The 20,695-nt window shown below is 42.2% G+C and overlaps 6 protein-coding genes across 6 annotated transcripts; 3 read left to right on the top strand and 3 right to left on the bottom strand.

Moving 5' to 3' along the window:
• Positions 1-3,921: 3,921 nt before the first annotated feature.
• On the top strand, positions 3,922-5,535 carry TGAM01_v209190 (cytochrome P450; the record flags this gene model as incomplete). Its single annotated transcript, XM_018809525.2, has 4 exons — positions 3,922-4,710; positions 4,770-5,084; positions 5,156-5,322; positions 5,373-5,535. Coding segments are annotated over 4 exons (1,434 nt in total), but the record flags the coding sequence as incomplete, so codon positions are not given.
• A 1,918-nt stretch (positions 5,536-7,453) lies between these two features.
• Positions 7,454-8,041, top strand: TGAM01_v209191 (hypothetical protein; the record flags this gene model as incomplete). The annotated part of the gene is made up of 1 exon (XM_018809524.1): positions 7,454-8,041. One exon carries the CDS (start codon positions 7,454-7,456, stop codon positions 8,039-8,041), a length of 588 nt encoding a protein of 195 aa, XP_018657308.1.
• A 575-nt stretch (positions 8,042-8,616) lies between these two features.
• TGAM01_v209192 (hypothetical protein) lies at positions 8,617-10,550 on the top strand (the record flags this gene model as incomplete). Its single annotated transcript, XM_018809523.1, has 3 exons — positions 8,617-9,095; positions 9,158-9,327; positions 9,376-10,550. The coding sequence occupies 3 exons, from the start codon at positions 8,617-8,619 to the stop codon at positions 10,548-10,550; spliced, it is 1,824 nt and encodes a 607-aa protein (XP_018657307.1).
• Positions 10,551-10,836: 286 nt separating this feature from the next.
• TGAM01_v209193 (Pro-kumamolisin) lies at positions 10,837-12,989 on the bottom strand (the record flags this gene model as incomplete). Its single annotated transcript, XM_018809522.1, has 5 exons — positions 10,837-11,296; positions 11,355-11,644; positions 11,698-12,221; positions 12,288-12,721; positions 12,784-12,989. The coding sequence occupies 5 exons, from the start codon at positions 12,987-12,989 to the stop codon at positions 10,837-10,839; spliced, it is 1,914 nt and encodes a 637-aa protein (XP_018657306.1).
• A 2,233-nt stretch (positions 12,990-15,222) lies between these two features.
• Positions 15,223-16,698, bottom strand: TGAM01_v209194 (hypothetical protein; the record flags this gene model as incomplete). Its single annotated transcript, XM_018809521.1, has 1 exon — positions 15,223-16,698. One exon carries the CDS (start codon positions 16,696-16,698, stop codon positions 15,223-15,225), a length of 1,476 nt encoding a protein of 491 aa, XP_018657305.1.
• Positions 16,699-17,415: 717 nt separating this feature from the next.
• Positions 17,416-19,445, bottom strand: TGAM01_v209195 (hypothetical protein; the record flags this gene model as incomplete). The annotated part of the gene is made up of 4 exons (XM_018809520.1): positions 17,416-17,526; positions 17,581-17,824; positions 17,874-18,112; positions 18,195-19,445. The coding sequence occupies 4 exons, from the start codon at positions 19,443-19,445 to the stop codon at positions 17,416-17,418; spliced, it is 1,845 nt and encodes a 614-aa protein (XP_018657304.1).
• Positions 19,446-20,695: the final 1,250 nt, after the last annotated feature.

Genomic DNA, 20,695 nt, shown 5'->3' on the forward strand with positions numbered 1-20,695 from the left:
ACAGAAATTTAAGACCGCTTAACTAATACTAATTAATTCACTGCCTTAGACCTTAAGGGAGCATATAACCTAATTTACATCCATAAAAGGAATAAATAAAAAATAACATTCAAAACACACTACAGACTATTTAAATACTTAGTAATACCTTTTAGGCTTACTAATATACCTATAACATTTTAATAAATAATTAACTATATATTATAAGTATACATTAATAACTTTATAATTATCTACCTTAATAACATCCTTATTTTCTTAAAAACCCTTAAAGAATATAAAAAATATATCTATAAGGTACTATAAATATTATAAAACGCTAATCTCTTAGTAAAACTTAAAAAATATAGTTTCTATATATAAAAAGTTAAATTCCTAGGACACTTAATCTTACTAAGATAAGTTTAAATAAATCCTAATAAGCTTAAAGCAATCTAAAACTAGGAATTCCCAGAAATAAAAAAAGGAATGCAAAGCTTCTTAAGCTTAGTAAACTACTATTAAAAATTCATTAGAAACTATAGTAAAATTACTAAGCCACTCACTAACGCCACTTAACTTAAAGAAAATAAAAAAAGTAAAAAAAAACTAAAAAATAAGAAACTTATATATAAGCTAAAAATAAAAGAAACATTTAAATAACTTAAAAACACACTCCTTAGTAAACCTATATTTATTATATATAATCCTAATAAACCCTTAAAGATTAAAACTAATTTATTAAACTTTACTATTAAAGGAATATTAATATAAAAAGATAGAAATAAGAAAAATCATTTAATAGTATTCTTCTTATAAAAACTATATAAACTAGAATTAAAATACCCTATATATAATAAAAAATTCATAGTAATTCTTAAAGCATTTAAAGAATAAAGACACTATTGCCTAGGAAGTAAATATAAAGTTAAGGTCCACACTAACTATTATAATATTATATACTTTACTAAAACCCAGAAACTCTCTGCATAATAAACACAATACTTTAAAACACTCTTAGACTTTAACTACAAACTCATTTATTATAATAGCACCGCTAATAAAAGAGCAGACGCCCTAAGCAGAAAAGAGAAATACTTTAAAAAAATCCCAGAAGTCTAAGCTTAAATCCTAAGGAAAAACCACAAAAAGAACTATAAATAAATACACATTAACAACTTATTTACCATTAAGGAAGACCACCCAGTCCTTAATAAAATCAAAGTATAATTCACAGGACCATAACTAAACAACCTCTTACTAAAAGACCTCCTTAAAGGCATCTCAATAAAAGGTAACCTACCAATATAGGAAAATAGGAAAATCTAAGTATTAAAAAAACTATAAGATAAAGTAATAAGAGACATACACTAAAGTATAACCGCTGCAGCCCACTAAGGAATTAAAACCACCTATAAACTCTATAAATAGTATTACTAATTCACAGAAATTAAAGGTAAGGTCACTAATATAGTCTTAAAATGCAATCTTTATTAATAAGCCAAAAGCTCTAAATATAAGCCATATAAATAGCTATAACCATTACCCGTGCCACAACAACCATAGGAATCTATCTCATTTAACCTTATTATTAAACTGCCACCTTCCAGGGAACTAATTATAAAAATACTATATAATAGCATCTTTATAATAGTTAACTAACTTATAAAAATAGCCTATTTTATCCCTTTTAAAAAAGCAAGTAATGCAAAAGGATTAGTATATATATGTAACGATCCGTTATACCGTTAAGCCAACAGGGCAAAAGATTAGGCCAATAATCGCTATTGTAGCAATTACTGTAACGGAACCAGCGTCTTATAAAGGGATCTATCTGTTACGGAGGACCAGGCCGTGACAATATAATAATAAAATATATAACTAGCAGCCATAGATTACTAAAAGAAATAATCTTTAATAAAGGAAATATATTTATATTTAAATTCTAGAAAGCACTTACAGCTAAATTAAGAATAAACCACAAAGCTAACACAGCTTATTACCTATAAACAGATAAATAAATAAAAAAAGTTAATTAAATTATTAAGACCTATTTATGCTATTATATTAACTTTAAATAAAATAACTAAGTAAAACTCCTTCCCATTATATAACTTATATATAACAGCACACTATTAAAATTAATAGGTAAATTACTATTTTTCCTAAACTATAAATTTAAACCTAAAGCCTATAAAACACTAAGGCAAGGGGAAAATATTAAAAAAGCTATTATTAAAGCAGAAGACATAATTAAACTACATAATAAAGCCCAGTAAAAACTTAAATTTATTAAAAAGCAAATAATCTAACATATAGATAAAAACAGGCTTAAAGGACTAACCCTTTAGGAAAGAGATATAGTTTAGTTACTCCGCTATACATAGGGTAATAAATAAGTAAATATTAAAATAAATCGGCTAAGCGACAAGCTTAACTTTAAAAAACTTAAACTATATAAAATTTTAAAGAAAATTAGAAAAGTTAATTATAAACTAGAACTCCTAGAAAAATAAAAGAAATAAGGGAAACCAGTCCACCTAATTTTTTATATTTTACTCCTAGAAAAAGCAATAATTAATAAAAATACTAAAGAAATTATTTAGAATAAAATTATTATTAAAGGAGAAAAAAAAAATATAAAGTAAAAGACATTAATGCTATAAAAATAAAAGATAATAGTAAATAACGCTATAAAATGCAATAGGAAAAGGGAAATAAGAAAGAAGAAATATAGGAACCTATTAAGCACCTTAAGAATTTAATAGCTTTTATAGAAAAACTCTACTAAAACCTAGGAATCCCGCTAGCTTAAGATCTATCTCTAATATCGCCAAATAATCCACCTAGCCTAAGGAAGCGGGGTTAACCCCAGAAAAACCCTCTACTGGCTGCACAGTAGCAGCCTAATAAGCAGCCTCCGCCTCTTCGCGCTTAACACAATCTAACTCTTCCAAATCTATTATACCCTACGCAATAGCGCAACGCATATAATTATACTAAACTTTCTTTTACTTCCTTAAATAAGAAACCTTAGCCACTATTTCAGCTAAAGCATCCTTAGCAGTCTCTAATTCCTTTTCTAAATAGAAATACTAAGAAAATACCCTTTAAAGCTACTTATTAAATAGCCCTTAAACATTATAATACAGTTTATTTAAATAAACATAATAAAAATAATATAATAAGTTATTAGGAGAAGATAAGCACTCCTTAAAATTCTTTAAAATATAAAAAGAATAATACTTATTTATATTCTTAGCCTTAGAAATAACTAATTAAAACAAAAACTTATAATAAATTATCTTAGAATAAGGCAATTTAGAAATCTTATCTAGTATAATAAAGGTTAATAAGAAACACTAGGAAAACACTAGTAAAAGAACTAAGGAATAACCGCACTTACTAAGTAAGGGATATATTATTTATACTAAGACTAAATAAGGTCTTAGGGATAAGACTAATAAGAGGGGAGTATTATATTATAACCTAACTCTTATAGTTATAACAATAGGCCTATAGGGTAGGCTAGACTGGATTAAAGAAGGACCGGTTAGCTAATCATTACAGGATCATTTAAATCACTAATAATCCAAATAATCTAACCCATAGATTATTAATCCTATAAGATAATCCACAACAAGGATCATTAAAATTCTTAATAATCCAGACATTCCAACTAAATATATAAGTTTACTTCTTTATACTTATTTAAATAACTTAAATAGCCAGTTATTAACACAGAATCTAGATTGCAACACGCTCTACAGCCTACTCTCTAAGTGACATTATTATTTACTATTTACCATTACCCATAGATCTCCTAACCAATCCGCCAACATAAACCATAGACTAGGTTTATCCCTTGGGAATCTCACGAGCCACTAACTATTTAGGATATTGGTGACTCAGGTCGTCACAATTGGTAAATTGGCATTGTAGGGGTTGGCCTACGCATTTTACATTACGATTTATAACCTCTTCTTTCACCCCCTTCGTAACTATCCTGGACCATGGCTTTGGGCAGCGTCAGACATTCCATACTCTTTAGTATCAATCAGTGGCAATGCCCATAAGAAAATGCTCCAAATTCACATCAAGTATGGACCAATTGTGCGCGTTGGTCCCAATACTGTGTTTTACAGTCACCCAGATGCCTCCAAGGAAATTCGTGGTCACCGGAAAGGCAAAGGGGTGGAGCACCTGAAAGATCCTCACCTACACTCTGGCAATCAAAGCAATGCTATTGGTGCAAGCCGGGAGAATCATGTTCGATACCGACGAAACTTATCCTACGGATTTTCGCATCAAGCAATGCTGGATCAAGAACCAATCATCAATAGATACATCAATACGCTATTGACGGAACTCAAAGCACGATGCGCAAACCACGAGAAAGTTGATGTCGTTAGGTGGTACAATTATACAACATTTGATATCATTGGGGATCTGGCTTTTGGTGAGCCCTTCTACTGTCTCGAAAAATCGGATTACCACCCGTGGGTGGCACTTATCTTTTCTGGCGTCAAAAATATGTCATTCATTTCTGTTTGCTCAAAGTTCGGAAAGCTTGGCATGTTACTCGCATTGCTTTTTGTGCCCAAAGATTTACCGGCAAAGGGTAGAGAACACCGAAGGTTGTCTATCGAGAAAACACGCAGGAGACTTGATTCGGGATCAAGCCGGCCAGACTTTATGACGGCTTTGACAACTACTCGAGGGTCTGCAGAGGTAGCTTATCGGCAGAGACATATACGCGAACATGCATGGAGAACTAACGTCGATTATAGGAACTATCATTTGAAGAATTGGTATCAAACGCCAGTCTGCTTATCGCTGCTGGTTCGGAGACAACTGCCACAGCTTTGTCAGCGGCAACCTACTATCTTGGAATATATCCGGAAACCTTCAAGAAGCTAGCTGCTGAAATTCGTTCAGCGTTTCGTTTAGAGGAAGATATAACCTTGACTAGTGTGCAGCATCTGAATTACTTGCAAGGCGTGATTGATGAGGCGATGAGGTTATATCCTGCAGCGCCTGGCACCCAGCCTCGCATCATTTCACCCGGTGGCGACGTAATTGTCGGCAAATATGTTCCAGCTGGTGTAAGTGATATTTTCCTCGTGTGCCGCGTGATGCAGTTTTGCGTTCTGAGTTGTAACATATGTCTTCACAGACCATCGTTGGAGTATGGCAATGGGTGAATCATCATAATCCCGCCCATTTTCGTGACGCTGAATCTTTTATCCCGGAGCGATGGCTTGGTGATGCACGCTTCGAGAATGATATAAGAGACGTGTTCATGCCGTTTTCTGTTGGGCCGCGAAACTGCATTGGACACAAGTAAGTAGAGCTGATTCTCAGACTTAGCTGCAAAACTAACTCTACCGAAGTCTTGCGTATGCAGAAATGAGGTTGATTCTTGCAAAGGTTGTTTGGAATTTCGACATAGAGCTGTCAGAAGAAAGTATTGGGTGGGATGCAAGAAGTAAAGTATATATGTTGTGGGAGAAGGGCCCCATAAACGTGCAGCTTACAAAGCGAGATGGTATCTAAGAAAGTTCCGAGGAACCGCAAGCATAGGGAGAGATAGACAACTTCTAGTAATGACCAAAGGTTAGATAAGATCCAACTCCACGCTCATAGCCAGATTTGTCTCTAAGACCACCAAGCTTGCTTCGAATCTATTTCAACTTACACAGCTAGAACTACATGTAGATTATCTCGATTCTTGACCTACTTTTTGAATATTAGTATAGTCTTTCAACTACATTCATAGCTATATCTACTTTTCTTATACTAGTAACTCCACCAGCATCCATATCACCATCGCTGACATTGTTCTAACTGCCTACTATGCTTTTTCACTGGGCCTTCATTCAACAATCATCCGTAGGGTTCAAACTGTCGAGTAGTCAGCGGTAGATTGCGAGGGACATTTTGTCTTGATCGCTCTTGATTCAGCAGTCGATCATCTTCATTTGTTGGATTAGATGTACCGCGACTTGATCGCTGAGAATATTCTGGTTCAATGAGAAACATATCGTCATTGGCCAATAGTAATTCTGATTGTGAAACTATCAAAGATTAGCTGAAGCAGTAGAGCCATGCTAGATGGACTGATAGGTATATAAAGAGTTAAATAATGTCAGAGAACAAGCACGGCGCGTTTGTCCTTTGTGGCGTATGCCAATCAACGATCAGCTCAGCCTTCCTCATTGAGAAGGTGTAATATGTATAATTGAGTTAGTACAACTTTTTCTTCCCCATTTCATATGAAACAAAGATATTGTAGAGGCTCCAGGGTCGGCGAGAGAGGCAGCAATGCCGAGAGGCAACAATCTCCCCAAAGATGGTCTCAAATTTCCCATATGAGGCGTAGAGTCGTCTACAAAGAAGTATCACATGTAACTACTGTATATGTAGCTCTAAGTTCAAGAAGGAACGTGAGGGGTATTTATGAGAAAAAGGAGGGCAAATACTTTCATGTCGACGCATTCTAAACAAGTGCGAGAAGTGCAAGTGTGCCTACACATATAGCTCGAAGCCAAAGATGACATTCACAAGTGGGTATGGTATGATGGGAGCGCTTGAAGAATTAGATTCGCAGTGTCAAGGCGACATTATATTACGCAATCGAAACCAGCATCTACCCCACTAGCAGAGTATATCATAATTCATCACTTGATTATAGTAGAGATACTTGCTGCAGCTCTTACAGGAGTCTTTAGGGTATACTCTTCATCGTAGGTTATGGCCATATGTAGCAGTTCAGTTTCTATCGGATGATGCCGGATGCTAGCGAAGTATATAAAAGGCATGTGTAGCAGTTTGTTCCTGAATCCGGGCGAATAAAGTGATCACTGAACATGCCCTTTAAGGCACTTGATCGGCAATGGTGTGCCGGAATGATGAGGAACCCACATCCACGTGGATTTACTGCCTCACCAGCTCCTACATGCGTTTTCGACCTTCCACTAAAGCAACAGCCATGAAACGCGCAACTCAGCTTCCATGAACGAAGATACAAGTAATTTAACGAGTGCCTCCTAGCGTAATCTAGCGAGACTCTAATGCTTGTTCATTGCCTAACATGGCAGGACAGTTTCTATAGAGTGCTTATATCAGACTTGCACTAGTCTCAATCGGTGGAAATCAGATTCTAAGGGACTCACGATGTTTCGGGCCGCTGCTCTATAGCACACGGCTAATCGGCGTTCATGCAATTATTTGTCCATCCGTGGCTTCAGGAAAATAATTAAAGGAGTTTCTTTAATATGTATATAAGTCGCAAATTTTCCTCTACGTGGAAAGGTTTGGACTTATCGAGCAGCAGTCTTTACTGGTGGCACACACTCCTTCAAAACATTGTCCTTTCGGCTACTCTTTACATTCTTTTCATAAAATACCAAAGCTCTCTCAACCTTATCTCAGTCCTTTCAACTAAAACTATCACTCCCTATTCAACGCAAACATGAAGACTCAAATGCTCTCCTCCGTCGGCCTATTTGCCGCCTCTGCTGTCGCTCAGGCTGTTTTGAACAGCGGAAATGGCTTTGGAACCCTTTACTACGACGTCGTTGATGTAAATGGCTGTCAAGACGACTTTTCTAACCAAAACCTGGGATTTGTCGAGTGCAACTTTTTCACTGGTCTCTCACTAGATCAGATGAACACTGACAACGTCGTTGCCATGAACCACACCCTGCTGGCCGGTGATTTGGCCAAGTATTGCGGAAAGAAAGTCATTGTCACCACAAATGGCGTAGCACATGACCTCGACCTGTTTATCGGTGACGGTTGTGCGCGATGCGCCGGCGGCCCCAGCACCAACACCGTTTGGAACCCTGATGGTGCTCCAGGATTGGACTTCAGCTTCACCGTTGCTCAACAGCTGAACAGCAACGCGTGCTTCAATGGCCACTTTGACCTTAGCTGGGAAATCCTCGATGAGACCGTTTACAACTTCGACACCAACGCACCGGGTCAGCCTACCGGTCCCGTAAACCAGCGCCGCTCAGCCAACAAGCGATCCGAGAGAGACAGCCGCCGCCGTCTTTAGGTTATGAGCCGCCCAGAGTCTTGAACTAAGCTGCTTTTTCTATGTTATCTCTACGGTTGATTCTTTTCTCTATGCAAATATATAAGAGCAGCTTGTACATATAAAAACATAAGAATTTTGTATATATGTATGAATTTTGTATATACTACCAGGCATTATCTTCGAGTATTTTACGCTGATAGTTTTATTACATAAGCATGATGAGCATTATCTAAACTCATTCGTGTTATAAGCAACATCCATTCTACCAGTCAAGGCCCACAATTTGCCACAAGCTGTGAGAAAAATCCGTTTGCTTATTTTCTTGTGTCTGCCTGAAAAATCAAGGAACGCCAAGTTCAAATGGCAATATAGTTATAGTACTTCTATACATTCCTCGTAAAGGGGCTAATATGCATCCTTTTACTCGGATCCGGCAAGCGGTAAGGAGCGGCAGACAAGTGGTTGGTTGGTACGCGTTCAATGTGTTGCTGATTGGTGCTGCGGCGTAGTGTTGCAAAAATCCCGCGACACGTCAATTAACCAGTTCCCGATCATCTCCAGCATGCTAATTTGAAGGGCCTACCATTCTTACAATGCTGAATCGCGATGTTGATGTCGATAACGAGCCGAGTCTCCAGGATTCTCTTCTTAATGCACATAATCCTACAATCAAGACGAAGACAGTTTCTTCCTCAACAACGCCTAACAATCCGTTGGAGAACAAGACATCGCGAGGTTCCAGTGGCCTACAGGTTTCAAAGGACTATTGGGCCTGGGAACTCTTCGGAGTTCTTGGGTCGGCTGCACTAATTATTGGTATTGCCATCATACTTAATAGATTCGATGGCAAGAGGCAGCCTTCCTGGAAGCATGTCTCACTAAACTCTCTCATCTCTTGGCTTAGCACTGCTGCCAGGTTTTTTCTTCTTGTGCCCATTACCAGGGGCCTTGGTCAGCTGAAGTGGGTGTGGTTTGCGAAAAAGGAACGGCCGCTTTCAGACCTTGAAGAATTCGATTCTGCAAGTAGAAGCGTTCCTGGAAGCGTTAAACTTCTCTGGAGGCTGAAAGGACTGTGAGTCTAATACAGAATTCCTAAACAATCCAGGTGCTTAGCTGAGTCATTACTTGTGTCAGACATTTTGCTGCTATTGGTAGTCTAACTATCGTTTTGGCTTCTGGATTGGACCCATTCATTCAGAACTTGATCCATTACTATCCGAATGCTGTTTCAGACCCTTCCCAGCTTGCCTACCTGGCCAATGCTTCAACCTACACTGCTGTTGGTCAACTGATGGGTGGAGACCGTAGGTCGACAATTCATATCAATCGTTCTGGCGCTAATTTTGCCATAGACAGTGATGCGGACCTAGGTCTCAAGGCTAATGTCTACAATGCTATTCTGAACCCCAAAGCATCTCAATTATGGGCTCAACCCCAGTACGTCTGTAACACAGGAAACTGTACCTGGGGGCCCGTAGCCAGCATCGGCATCTGCCCTTTCTGCTCCGACATCAGTACAGATCTATCCGTGTCTTGCAAGGCTCTACCTGACATGGATGTTTATCGAAACTGTACCGTTTCCCTTACTAATGGCCTTGCCACTTGGTTTGTAGACGAAGGGACCGAAGGCTACCCCATGATTATGGATAACTCTTTTGTAAACAATAATATCAGTCCCTTGGTGTATACGAACCACACTTTGCCTCTCATTCAAAGCATCAAGGCTCTCTACAACGATACGAATCAATATGCCAGCTTCCAATTGACCAACGAAACGCGATTCCTAGCCACGGAATGCTCTCTTGTGCCATGCGTGCGAAGTGTCCAGACTTCTGTTGGGAAAAGCGTTTACAACGAATCCACACCGATCTATTGGCTCCAGTACGACAAGACTGGTATTTTCAATATAACTATGAACCCCCCATGGGGCTTAGACTATGGAGTTCAGGAAGGTCAAAGCTTTATAATTGATTGGTATGCATTGGATGCGCTCAATTTTCATATCTCCACTCTGTTCTCGGGCAAGGTGCATATAGCGTCGGACGACCTAGTCCTCGAAGCATCGAGGCCCGACATACTACAAGCAATCTATTATGGGGACTTTGCCGACTGCGACAATCCTTTAGATAAAGTTGGTTGCGCTGTCAACAACGTCGCTAAAGCTATGTCTAAATCTTTCTGGGACACGCCATATATAAGTCATGGTATCGAAGGTGCACATATGGCGATAGGGGAGACATTCGTTAGTCTTACTTTCGTTCGGATTAACTGGGGATGGCTTGCTTTCCCTGTAGCCATCTGGGCACTCAGTGTCGCCACTCTACTAGGAACCGTATGGAAAACACGCAGAGCTCAAGTGCATACGTGGCGGAATAGTCCACTTCCCTTAGTATTCCTTGACTGCCATGAAGACAACGAAGATCCTGGGACCTATGATATCTCCAACACTGGTCTCTCGACACGGGCAAAGAAATTCCATGTCAAGCTTCATGTGCCAGAAGACAATGTACATGTAACAAGCCGCTAGATTAACCAACGACGCATGTGGTTTCGTATTAACTTGGTATCAAGCCTACAATTCAGCTGCATCCATCATTTATGACCAACCTATCTTCATCCCTAACATTTTCACAAACTCTTGGTGGATGATATACGAGAGAAGCATTTGGGGAGGGATATTTATAGCCGTATTGGCATTCGTCATTAGCTACAGCTCTAGTAATAATACGAAATGCAGTCTCCGTCCAAAAAGACATTCAAGATCATAGTTTTCCCTCTTGCTTATTTCTTTTTCCTTGCATTAACATCGCCGCTTACGAGAGGCTGAGGAAGTACGTCAACATTTCAGGGTAGATTGGTGTTCCGAGACCCGTAACAGGATCCCAGCCAGTAACAGCGGAGAATCCAGTGTTGCCACAAGCACTGGCAGCACCATCGCCGTTTGGTCCACCCTTGGCTTGGTTGCCAACTGTGATGTCGGTAAACATGGATGGATTGCTGTAGAGAGCAGGATTTACGAAACCGACGGGGCTCTTGCCGGCATTGATACGCTCTTCGTTGATGCGAGTCAAAATGGCAGCAAACAGAGGAGCGGACATTGAGGTACCGCCTTCAAGCACTTGTTCGCCCTCGTTGACAACCACGCCGTTGTCACCCACGGCAGAGACATCGGGGTATCCACGACCGGCTTTGTTGTAGATGCCTCCAGTGGTAGGGATCACGCCTCCTGATGTGTTGTAGGAAGCATAAGTAGGGTTGTGGCTGGCGAAGTATCTGAGTGGATGTTAGTCTCAAGTCTCGGATGGAATATAAAGAACCCATTGCAACTTACGAGGCTACAGTGCTAGCTTGGTAGCTTGGAGTTGTCCAGATGTTGCTGAAGCCACCACCGGAGGAGAACGATGTAACGGCAGTCTCTGGATCACCAGGATTTTTTCCAGCTGGAAGTGTGGTGGCACCGACAGAGGTAATATAAGGGCAGCTAGCCGGCTCACCAGGAGTGAAAATGTTGTGTTTGCTTCCAAGACAAGCACCAGATCGGCGCGCAACGCCGTCGTCGCCACTGGCAAGAACAACACTTGTGCCCTGAAGGCCGAGCTTCATGAACTCATCACATTGGCGCTGTAAGTTGAGTTAGCAAACTGGACCATTCATCCGAAATTTAAAATGCTGACCTCGAGGTAGTAAGTAGGATAATCAGCCTCTGCAGTGCCGTAAGAGATGGAAATGACATTTGTGGGCTTGAAAGCTCCGCACTGCTCGTTGCGAGTAGTGCCATCCACGGTAGGATCATCACCAGTCTCGCCGTCATCGGAGAAAGTACAGTAACTTCCGTCAATAGCGTCGAGGAACGTGTTGAAGATATCATCATTCTTCACAGCAGCCTGAAAGAGAACTGTGGTCTGGGGATATATGATTGGAATGGCAATCTCAAAATCCAAGTCAGACTCTCCACCGGCGTTACCGACACTCGTGGGAGCAGTTGCACCATCGATTCCGTCAACCTTTGGTCCGGTATTGGAAGGAATGTTGGTAGCAAAAGCTTTCCAGAAAGAGGTAAGGTCTGCCTGGGCATATGTATCCTCGGTTTCAAAGATGCCCAATGCGTTGGAGGAGATGGCTGAAGTTCCAGCCGTGATATTGTACATCGACTTGATGCATTGAGGTGTGATTGCAGTACCACACGAGGTTGTAGCCACTTATTTACCAAATTTGTTAGTATAAGTATTACTGACCATCCGAAAACAAAAGGAAAATAACTCACGAGGGTTTGCGGCTAAAAGCTGAGCAATGTGAGCAGGCAGTTTCCTGGAAGGCTGGCGAATCGATTTGCTTTCACGCTTTTCCACGTTGGAGGAGCTCTTTACGGGGGCGAAGACTACGCCAGGAGTGATGAAATCAATGTGCTGAGAGATTTCATCTGGTAGCGTATACTCGTCTGTACCAATATGAACATCTCTGGCCTCGACGTGAGCGTAAGTGCTGTAGGAAGTCTTAAGCAGCGACTCAAGCTGTCCAGATGTCGTGACAAAGTCGAGCCATCCTTTGCTCTTGGAGGAAGTGATTGAGCTGGCTGGGACGCCAGACTTGACCAACCAGGCCTTGACAGCGCTGATGGAGTCTTCACTAGGAGCAAAAAGCTCAACTACTTGGTCACTCGAGTAGTGTTTGCCGTAGTTCGCGGAATCTGGATGCGACCTAATATTGGCATGAGACATGTTCTCGTGAATTATCAGAGGTAGAGTTGGGTAGGTACTTACACATCAAGTAGATAATCCATTCCCTTGTCCAGATTGATCTGCTTCAAGGCAATACGGACGGGGACTTTGGTGCTCGGGTTGACCGCCTCCCGCTTAATCCATCGAGGGCTGTTGGTATCCCGTTTCTCATGGATTACTTGAGAGCCAGTTGGTGCTGCAAGAGCCCCAGCCAAAAGGCTGTTGAGAACAACCAGGCTGATCTTCATATTGCTTGTGCGAGTCTTGCCAAATACTTTGTTCTTGTGGGATGCTCTGGGTCGATTGTAGAAAGTTCTTGGCTTTGCATGGCGAATGCTTGGCTTATATAGATACTGATTGACTTCTAAAACTACACATCCGCTTCTTGCTCGAAACGCTTGGTCTGGATGCCGAGAGGGGTTAGCTATAGTAATTGAATCACCTTCCTGATTCCAGAGTATCGTTTTCCCCGCCATGTTATCTTTTCTTCAAAAGTTCTGGCACAGTCAACGCTCCCCATTGGAAAACATCCCTTTTCGGCAAACTTGGGGAGCCCATGACCACGAACTTTGGAAAAAATGGGGAATACATCGCGTTTGACGTATTATAAACCATTATTTGGCAGCATTTGCTATTAGTTTATAAATCCTCAAACGAACTCCTTCCTGATTTAGTGCCGTTGATACGGGTGGAATGGAGACTCGAAAAACAAGCATAACAACTAGGTTACTAGCTTTTCGTTTAGATGCGAAAACACCAAGGTAATCTCACGCTTCCGCGGGATCCTTTTTCTTCGCCTAGGGAATTCCTCGTCAAAAACGTTCACAACTGCGCACGTCATGAATCATTACGCGCGCCCTAAGGTAATTAATTACTTGACTAGACTGACCTTTATTTCTACATCTTCTGTTTATGGAGGCAGATTGGGCTATTCGAGCTGATCATGTGTGTCAAACTGTCTGTTGCATCATCTTTTTGGACATGGATCCTGGCGGAGGCAGCTATCAGATCGGGAAGGTATCCGGATAATCGGAAGGCCAAGCCTCTGCGTCCACTTCGAGTGCTACCACTGCTCTCAGCGATCGGTCGAATATACGCACTTCAAAGCCGCACCGGGCGAATCTGCACTGGCGATTATTCACAACACTGCTGGCCAACTCTAACAACAATGCACGGATTTTATAGTTGACCTTTATTTGGTTTACATATCTTTGGATCATATTATTTAGAGCTTACTCCCCCAAGCAAATAGTGTACATATGATGTTTACTAGTCAGTTCAAGTTTCCAAGCCAAACGATACCTACTAGCCTTTGCCGACAATCGGCTGCCGAGTTATCTACCGCGGGGTATCGGAAGATAAATGACAGTAGCCCCAGGATCGCCACTCTAGTCTTCGTTCTATCACGATACGATAACTAACCAAACCATACAAATCCCGCTCTAAATGAGTAACCTGAAGAGGGAAATACGAGTTCGGCGGCAGTAACAGTGCCAGTATCCCGTATCCGGTACCTCGTACTCTTAGTTCATCTCTACAATCCCTGCCATGCATATAGATCAGGCAACATGCCAGAAGAGGATGTAAGAAAAAAGTTCCATGAGCGGCACAGAAACCTTGCATGTGATAGACTTCATATAGATAAGCGTTTACATAGTTAATGATCGATCCATACATAAATATACAAAGATAAGAAGTTCAGTTGTGAGTGTGGCCAGTAGCCTACATAATACAAAGAACTTTGTTATTGATTCCCAGACAGGCAGGCCACAGAATCGAGACTATCTTCATCAAGATGGTGGCTGGAGATGCACTTGTACTTTTTCGAAGCACGCCAATACCGCTTCAAGCTATCGTGCGTTATCCTTCTCCATAATGTGATTTAAAAGGGGAATATTATGCTATTGTGCAAGACTTTGCGAACAGAAAACAGGCCATGCGCGAATAGTATTACTTGTGTTTAGGAGTCCGGCAGCCCGTTGCATAGGACGGGTGTTATCTCTGCCGTGTTGTATCGCGCTCCCCGCAGTTACATTGCTAGCTAGTACGGAGCACTTATCGTATTTGAACGTTTTTCTTCATCGAGAAATTTCGGATGACTTCCGTAATCTTGCATAGCTGTTAGAGACGGCAATCGGTCTTAAAGATGCTGTGGGAAATAAAATTGAGCCGAGCCCGCTGCCAAGCCTGCTGGCCAAACGCCCGAGGTCGCCTTACGCCAGTATCCTTGTGTCAAAGATCGGCAATTTCCAGTGAACTGCCGGTGGAGATGGGGAATGAAACGTTGATGATACAAGAGGCTAAGCGGCTTCTTTAAGGATTGTGCCTATACACGATGCGACGGGACCTGGATAAACGTACTTCGAAACGCGATGTTTAAACCATATAGTACTATATTTACCAAACTCATGCAAGAATCCAACGTCCAAGTTATTTAGATTACTCTTTCTACTAAAAGCATAAATACCCACAAAACTATCCTCAAACAACAACGGCATATTTCAGCCATTCTTCATCTTTCTCCAGTAGAGCCATCTCATTCTCCACAAGACTCACCTGTAATTCTATGCCGCCGGGATACTGACAAGATGCGCTATCCTTGAGATCAACTGATCTCTTACCATAAGTTGGAAGGGTACATATGTAGGAAGGGCTGATTGGGTTATCCATCAAAAAACGCATCGTGCAGAATTGGCCAATTCCCAAGTCCAACTCTTCGGTGCTCGTGTAGATATGCTCCCAAGAATTGAAGATAACATCATATCCCAAAAGATCTATTGGTGGACCGATACCAAACTTACGCAGTTGCTCTCCCACTAACAGGCTGGTTACCTGTAAATTGAAACCCGTCCCATCAAGTTTCTTTGCTTCCTGTACTTTTTGAATTGCTCTCGGAATAAAGTCCTCTTCCTTGAAATTGGAAAGCGGCTGCATGGCAAATATTCCCGCGACGGCATTTCCAAAGTAGTCCTTTGGGAGCGGAGGCTCTAAACGTTTGCGCATACACATAACTATGGCCGCTTTGCTCATCGTAGATGCTAATTCAGTTTCAGTCGTTACCCGATTGCGAATAATGCTGCGCCAGAGAATAATGAGAAGAGACTCATATATAGTTGGTGTCAGCGAGGAGCTTTCCCCTACGATTGACCTTAATTCTTTGATCTTGGGTGCCGGAATCCAGAAGACTTTCGATGTTGTCTCTGCTGATGTTTGAAACCATTTCTTCGGTTGCTGTGATGGTAGGGAGATTTTGTATAAAGCTCTCATCTTTTGGGCGGCGTGCTCACTCCCTTCCAGTTCTGTTTGGCTAAGCACGGTCTTATCATGGATAGCAAATGTAGATATTGATCCGTCTTCAGATTCAAGACCTGCAACTGATCCGAGCCTAGCTTGACGAAACCAACGTTTAACAAATCCACCGGCCGCATAGCCATCGCAAATTCGATGATCAAATGCGAGCAAAAGGACGAATCCACCACAAACAAAAGTTAATTGAATGGCCAGATTTGGTGGCCCACCTAGCCATTCAATTAGATTTTCCTTCTCAAGTCCTACTCCGAATACGCCAGTGGTAATAGTTTCCAGAGGGAACCTTCCATTTCGATGAAGATTTCGAAACTCAATATCCGGCCTATCTATCACTTTCAATTGGATAGCAGACGATTCTTCGACTCTGACGTATGAGGGTCTCCCATCAGTAGGCGGGATAACACGGCCCAGTAGCTGCGGGTAGGTAAAGGTATCTGAATTGAGATCTCGAATCTGAACTTTTAGACTTTCTTGGAGTCTTTGTATAAGGATTTTGCCGTCTTGGGATGTAGATGAGATATTATCATCTGTAGCATAGATGAATGCTTTGCGGATGAATCGCACAGGAACCTGGCGATCGCATTCTGATAAAGGATATTCAGCGCTGAAAGGGGATTCAGGGCGAATTCGATAAGTTTGTGACTCCATTTTATGAGCTGATATGCAATTGCAATGAGAAATGGGCTTTTTCTGCCTTGATATATTATCTGTAGAGCGATCTATATATGATTTTATGGTCATAATTAGACTCTCGACGAGTGGTCTAGCGCTGACGCCATGCCACGCAGTACGATAGTTTAGGAAAAGATTATTTGAAGCATATAGCTTGTGCTAATTTACATTCCTAGCGCTTATGTCATAATCTCTGTCTCTTATCATAGTGTATAGGCTGTCTCTGAGTTTGACGTGAGAGTTTAAAAAGGTGGGCATTGCGGCGCCAACACGAGGAGAACTTGCATATGGGCTAGGTACTGGCAATCTTGCTCCAGTTTGAGCCATAACGAGGGATATTAGCTTCGTATTAGTGAGTCTTGTCAATTTCCCTATGAAACGGAGTATAATTAAACAATTATATAGGTGAATCCAGTTTTTAGCTGCTGTATTCTGCCTTGGAGTTTATCGGAGCAACGAAGACTCTTTAGATGTATATTATCCAAGTCTCGGCGGAGGTGAGGCCACAAGGCTTGCTGCTAGTTTCTAAAAGTATTCTAAGTTATAACGTAAGATACCTAACTTAGATGCTATTTTTAAAAGTTGTACCTTTTACAACGCTTAATTCACTTCCGGCCACCGGAAATCTCACAATGAGCTGTCAGCTAGAATCAAAGGGTTGTCTAATGCTGTGACAAAGCGATCCATGTCTTTTTAGATAGACAGAGCCAGTGAGAGTAATTTCTTGAAGTTCGGGGTTCCAAATCCTGTTGTAGGGTCCCATCCCTTGGTTGCATTCCAGTGTGCCCCTGGAATGAGGCCAGCCTGTCCGAAAGTTAGTTAACAATGACAACCATGGGTATGAAGATGTATACGTACTCCAGGGGGAGGAGGCCCCGTCTGAGTGGTATTTCCGCCACAGCCCCAAGACTGGCCGGACGTGATATCCGTGAAGCCACCCTTATCAGCATATTGATAGATTAGAGGGTTCAAAAAGCCAAGAGCAGGTTTGCCCGCGCAAAGGCGTGCATCGTTCAAGAGTGCAATGATGCTAGCGACGACGGGTGCGGCCGCAGAAGTGCCTCCATTGGGACCAAGTTCTCCGCCAATAATCACTGGATAACTGTATCATGTTTAGCGTCTGTTGAAGGCTTTAGAATGGCGAAACTCACTCGGGGTTGAGACTAAGTGCTGCGACGTCGGGAAAGCCGCGTCCCAGGAAATTGGCGTAACGTTCGTAATAAACCTTGGTTTCGTTGCTGACACATCGGTCAAGATATGTTCTAACTGCGTTTTCTTGATACCACGGCCTTGGGAAGTAGTTGCTGAAGCCTCCGGATGAGAGCTCCCAAGCAATCTCCTTATCAAGGTGCTGAGTTCCACCGACAGTGGTGATGTAGGGACACGAAGCCTATAGTTTGGTAAAGAGAAGGCGAAAGGGGATCAGTCAGTTAATCTAAAGAAAACGCACAGGTTGTGAGTGCAAAACATACCGGGAACATGGGGTTAAACTTAGGAGTAGTGCTGTTCGAAGCCATACAAGACATTCCAACACCTGTGTCGCCTGATGATGCGATAACAGATATACCACGAAGACCCATCAGCCCAATTTGGTTGCATACTCGGATGGCATATGCCTGTGGGACTGTTTGTTCCTCGTCACCGTATGAGTTTGCAATGACTTGAGGAAGCTCTGCGTTGGCCTTGGACATCAAAAACTCATAGTATTCCAGCCACGGCTCATTTTGGACAGGGTCGCCAATCGGCAAAGCTGGATCAGGAATATACGGCGGGATTCCGGCAACAACAAACTCGGTAATAGGGAGAGGGTGGACAAAGGTCAACATGGTCTGAACGTCCATGTTAGCCTCGCTGTCGTTTTTGTTGGAAGGTGGCTGAACGTCGGTTGCTCCGTTGATCAAATGGGTGGTGAGACCTTGGTTGGGAAGGTCAAAATACGTCTCAAACCGCGCAAGATCTGAGAAACTTGCAGTTTCGTTGAGGAATGAACCGAAACCAATCCGGCTGCCACATTTTGGAGATGGGGTATAGCCCTCAACACCGTATTTCGCTCTAAGGCAGTCTGGGTGGAAGATTTGGTACGGTTGGTCCTTGTGGGTGATTGTTACATTGCAGTCAGTAGAGCTTAGCCGCCCGGCACGATGGTCTGCTCCAGAAACGACCGCCCTCTTCTTAGGTCTCTTCACATTCGGGACTCGGTTGTTTCCAAAATATGTTGTAGGCGAGATGAGATCGACATGGCCGACTAGTTCTTCTGGGAGCGAGTATTGGAGAGTACGCAGCTTCTCGATGCCACCAGGATCGCTATAAGTCTTGAAGTCTGTGCTAAGCAATTTGTTTGCAGTAGAGACAGTAGTGTAGAACCAAATACTGCCAGCTTGCCTGGTATAGGTCGGCACACCATGGGACTTGAGCCACGATTCCACGGCTGCATAGGAAGCGTTGCTTGGGGCGAAAAGTTTGTTAATATCGTCAATATCCAGGTATTTGCCGTAATCAGGAGAGTCGGGCGTGGAAACAGCCGCGAGTCGCCACTCCAATTCATCAATATTCTGTTGCGCGAGGACGATCTGCAAGACAATCGATGACGAAGGGTCTGGGACTGAGGTTGAAGTCCACCCGTGAGGCACTTGTTTGATGCTTTCCACAAGCACAGCAGCAGAGGCCTGCGCAGCCGCAAGGCATAGAAGGCTGACGAGCCGAAGTGCCGCCAATTTAGCCATTGTAAGTGCAACGTTGGGCGATGAAGCAGTAAGGAAAAGAGACTTATTTTCAAGGCCACATATCGCGTACTTATAAAACCTGCAGGATCTCTTAGACTTGTTTGCCAAGTTACTTTCAGTTCAAAATAATACTATTTAAAGATCAAAAACAGCTCTTGGCTTGATGGTGCAATTTCATGGTTGATCAGTGCTCTTTGACGGCGGGGCGCCCAGATTGATCAGACGCATGTCTATGAGACGCCTATAGAGAGGTCAGAAAAATAGTAACGATCTATAGATACACTCTGTGGACCTAACAAACATTTGTCCATTTCTACCCTTGACTAGAGAAATAAGCCAACTCATCCCCTAACCACCAGTCAGAAGTAAGCTTGGCCAAATTTGTCAGACAGCAATGCCATTTCAAGCTGCGAAGTAAAAGGTTCAATAGATACTACTACTCACAAAGATACAACAGCACTTGAGGCTGTCTTGATGCTTCCAGAGATACCCGACAAGTCAATATAGTCAGTGGAGATATAGCTACGGTACGGCTTTGCGGTCCAATAGTCAAAAAGGCCTTGAGGGCCAGTAAAATCTCTCGGACCAACAATTCGCGCAGTTCTCTCTTGAGATGAATGTTCTTGTCCTCTCAATCATCTGGTCGGGATCTGGCGGCGTGGTATGCCAAGTGTACAGTAAGCAACATGAGTTTAATTTGTTTGTCTCTCTTCATCGTGGCAGTAGCGGAGAACCAAGTATGTCTGTGTCCAACCAGCTAATCTTCAATCAATTTAACCTCAGGAGTCTTGTAACTGCCGACAGATGGACAAACAAACCAGCAGCCCTTAGTTATTTGCTTGTCACGAAAGCCAATGCCAACATGCTCACCAACGGCAGACCTCGCAAGGGGGAAATGGCCTATATTGATGACGACCTGCTATTGATGCGGTGGGGCGCAGAAAGATGCTAGTCCTTTTGCTGGATTGAATACGTATTGTAGATTACGCATAGCGCGTGGTCATAGCAACTTGAATTAATGCTAGGGTTGTGCTTAATCTTACCAACAGTGTACTGTACAGTAGAAAACCGATATTAGTGTCTGGTTTTCATTATAACGAAAGTCTTTCCGCAAGGACCAGTTCTGTGGCGCAGTGTGGCTTGTACAGTGTAGACGTCGAGACGCTCGTACATTATTAAACTGGGCCTAGCATTGTCTAGAAATGGGTTCGGGGTTCTGTTGGCCGGAAGTTGGATCGTTATCTTTTTCT

This window comes from Trichoderma gamsii (assembly GCF_001481775.2).
Source record: "Trichoderma gamsii strain T6085 chromosome Unknown Scaffold_43.2, whole genome shotgun sequence".
NCBI classification, from domain to species: domain Eukaryota; kingdom Fungi; phylum Ascomycota; class Sordariomycetes; order Hypocreales; family Hypocreaceae; genus Trichoderma; species Trichoderma gamsii.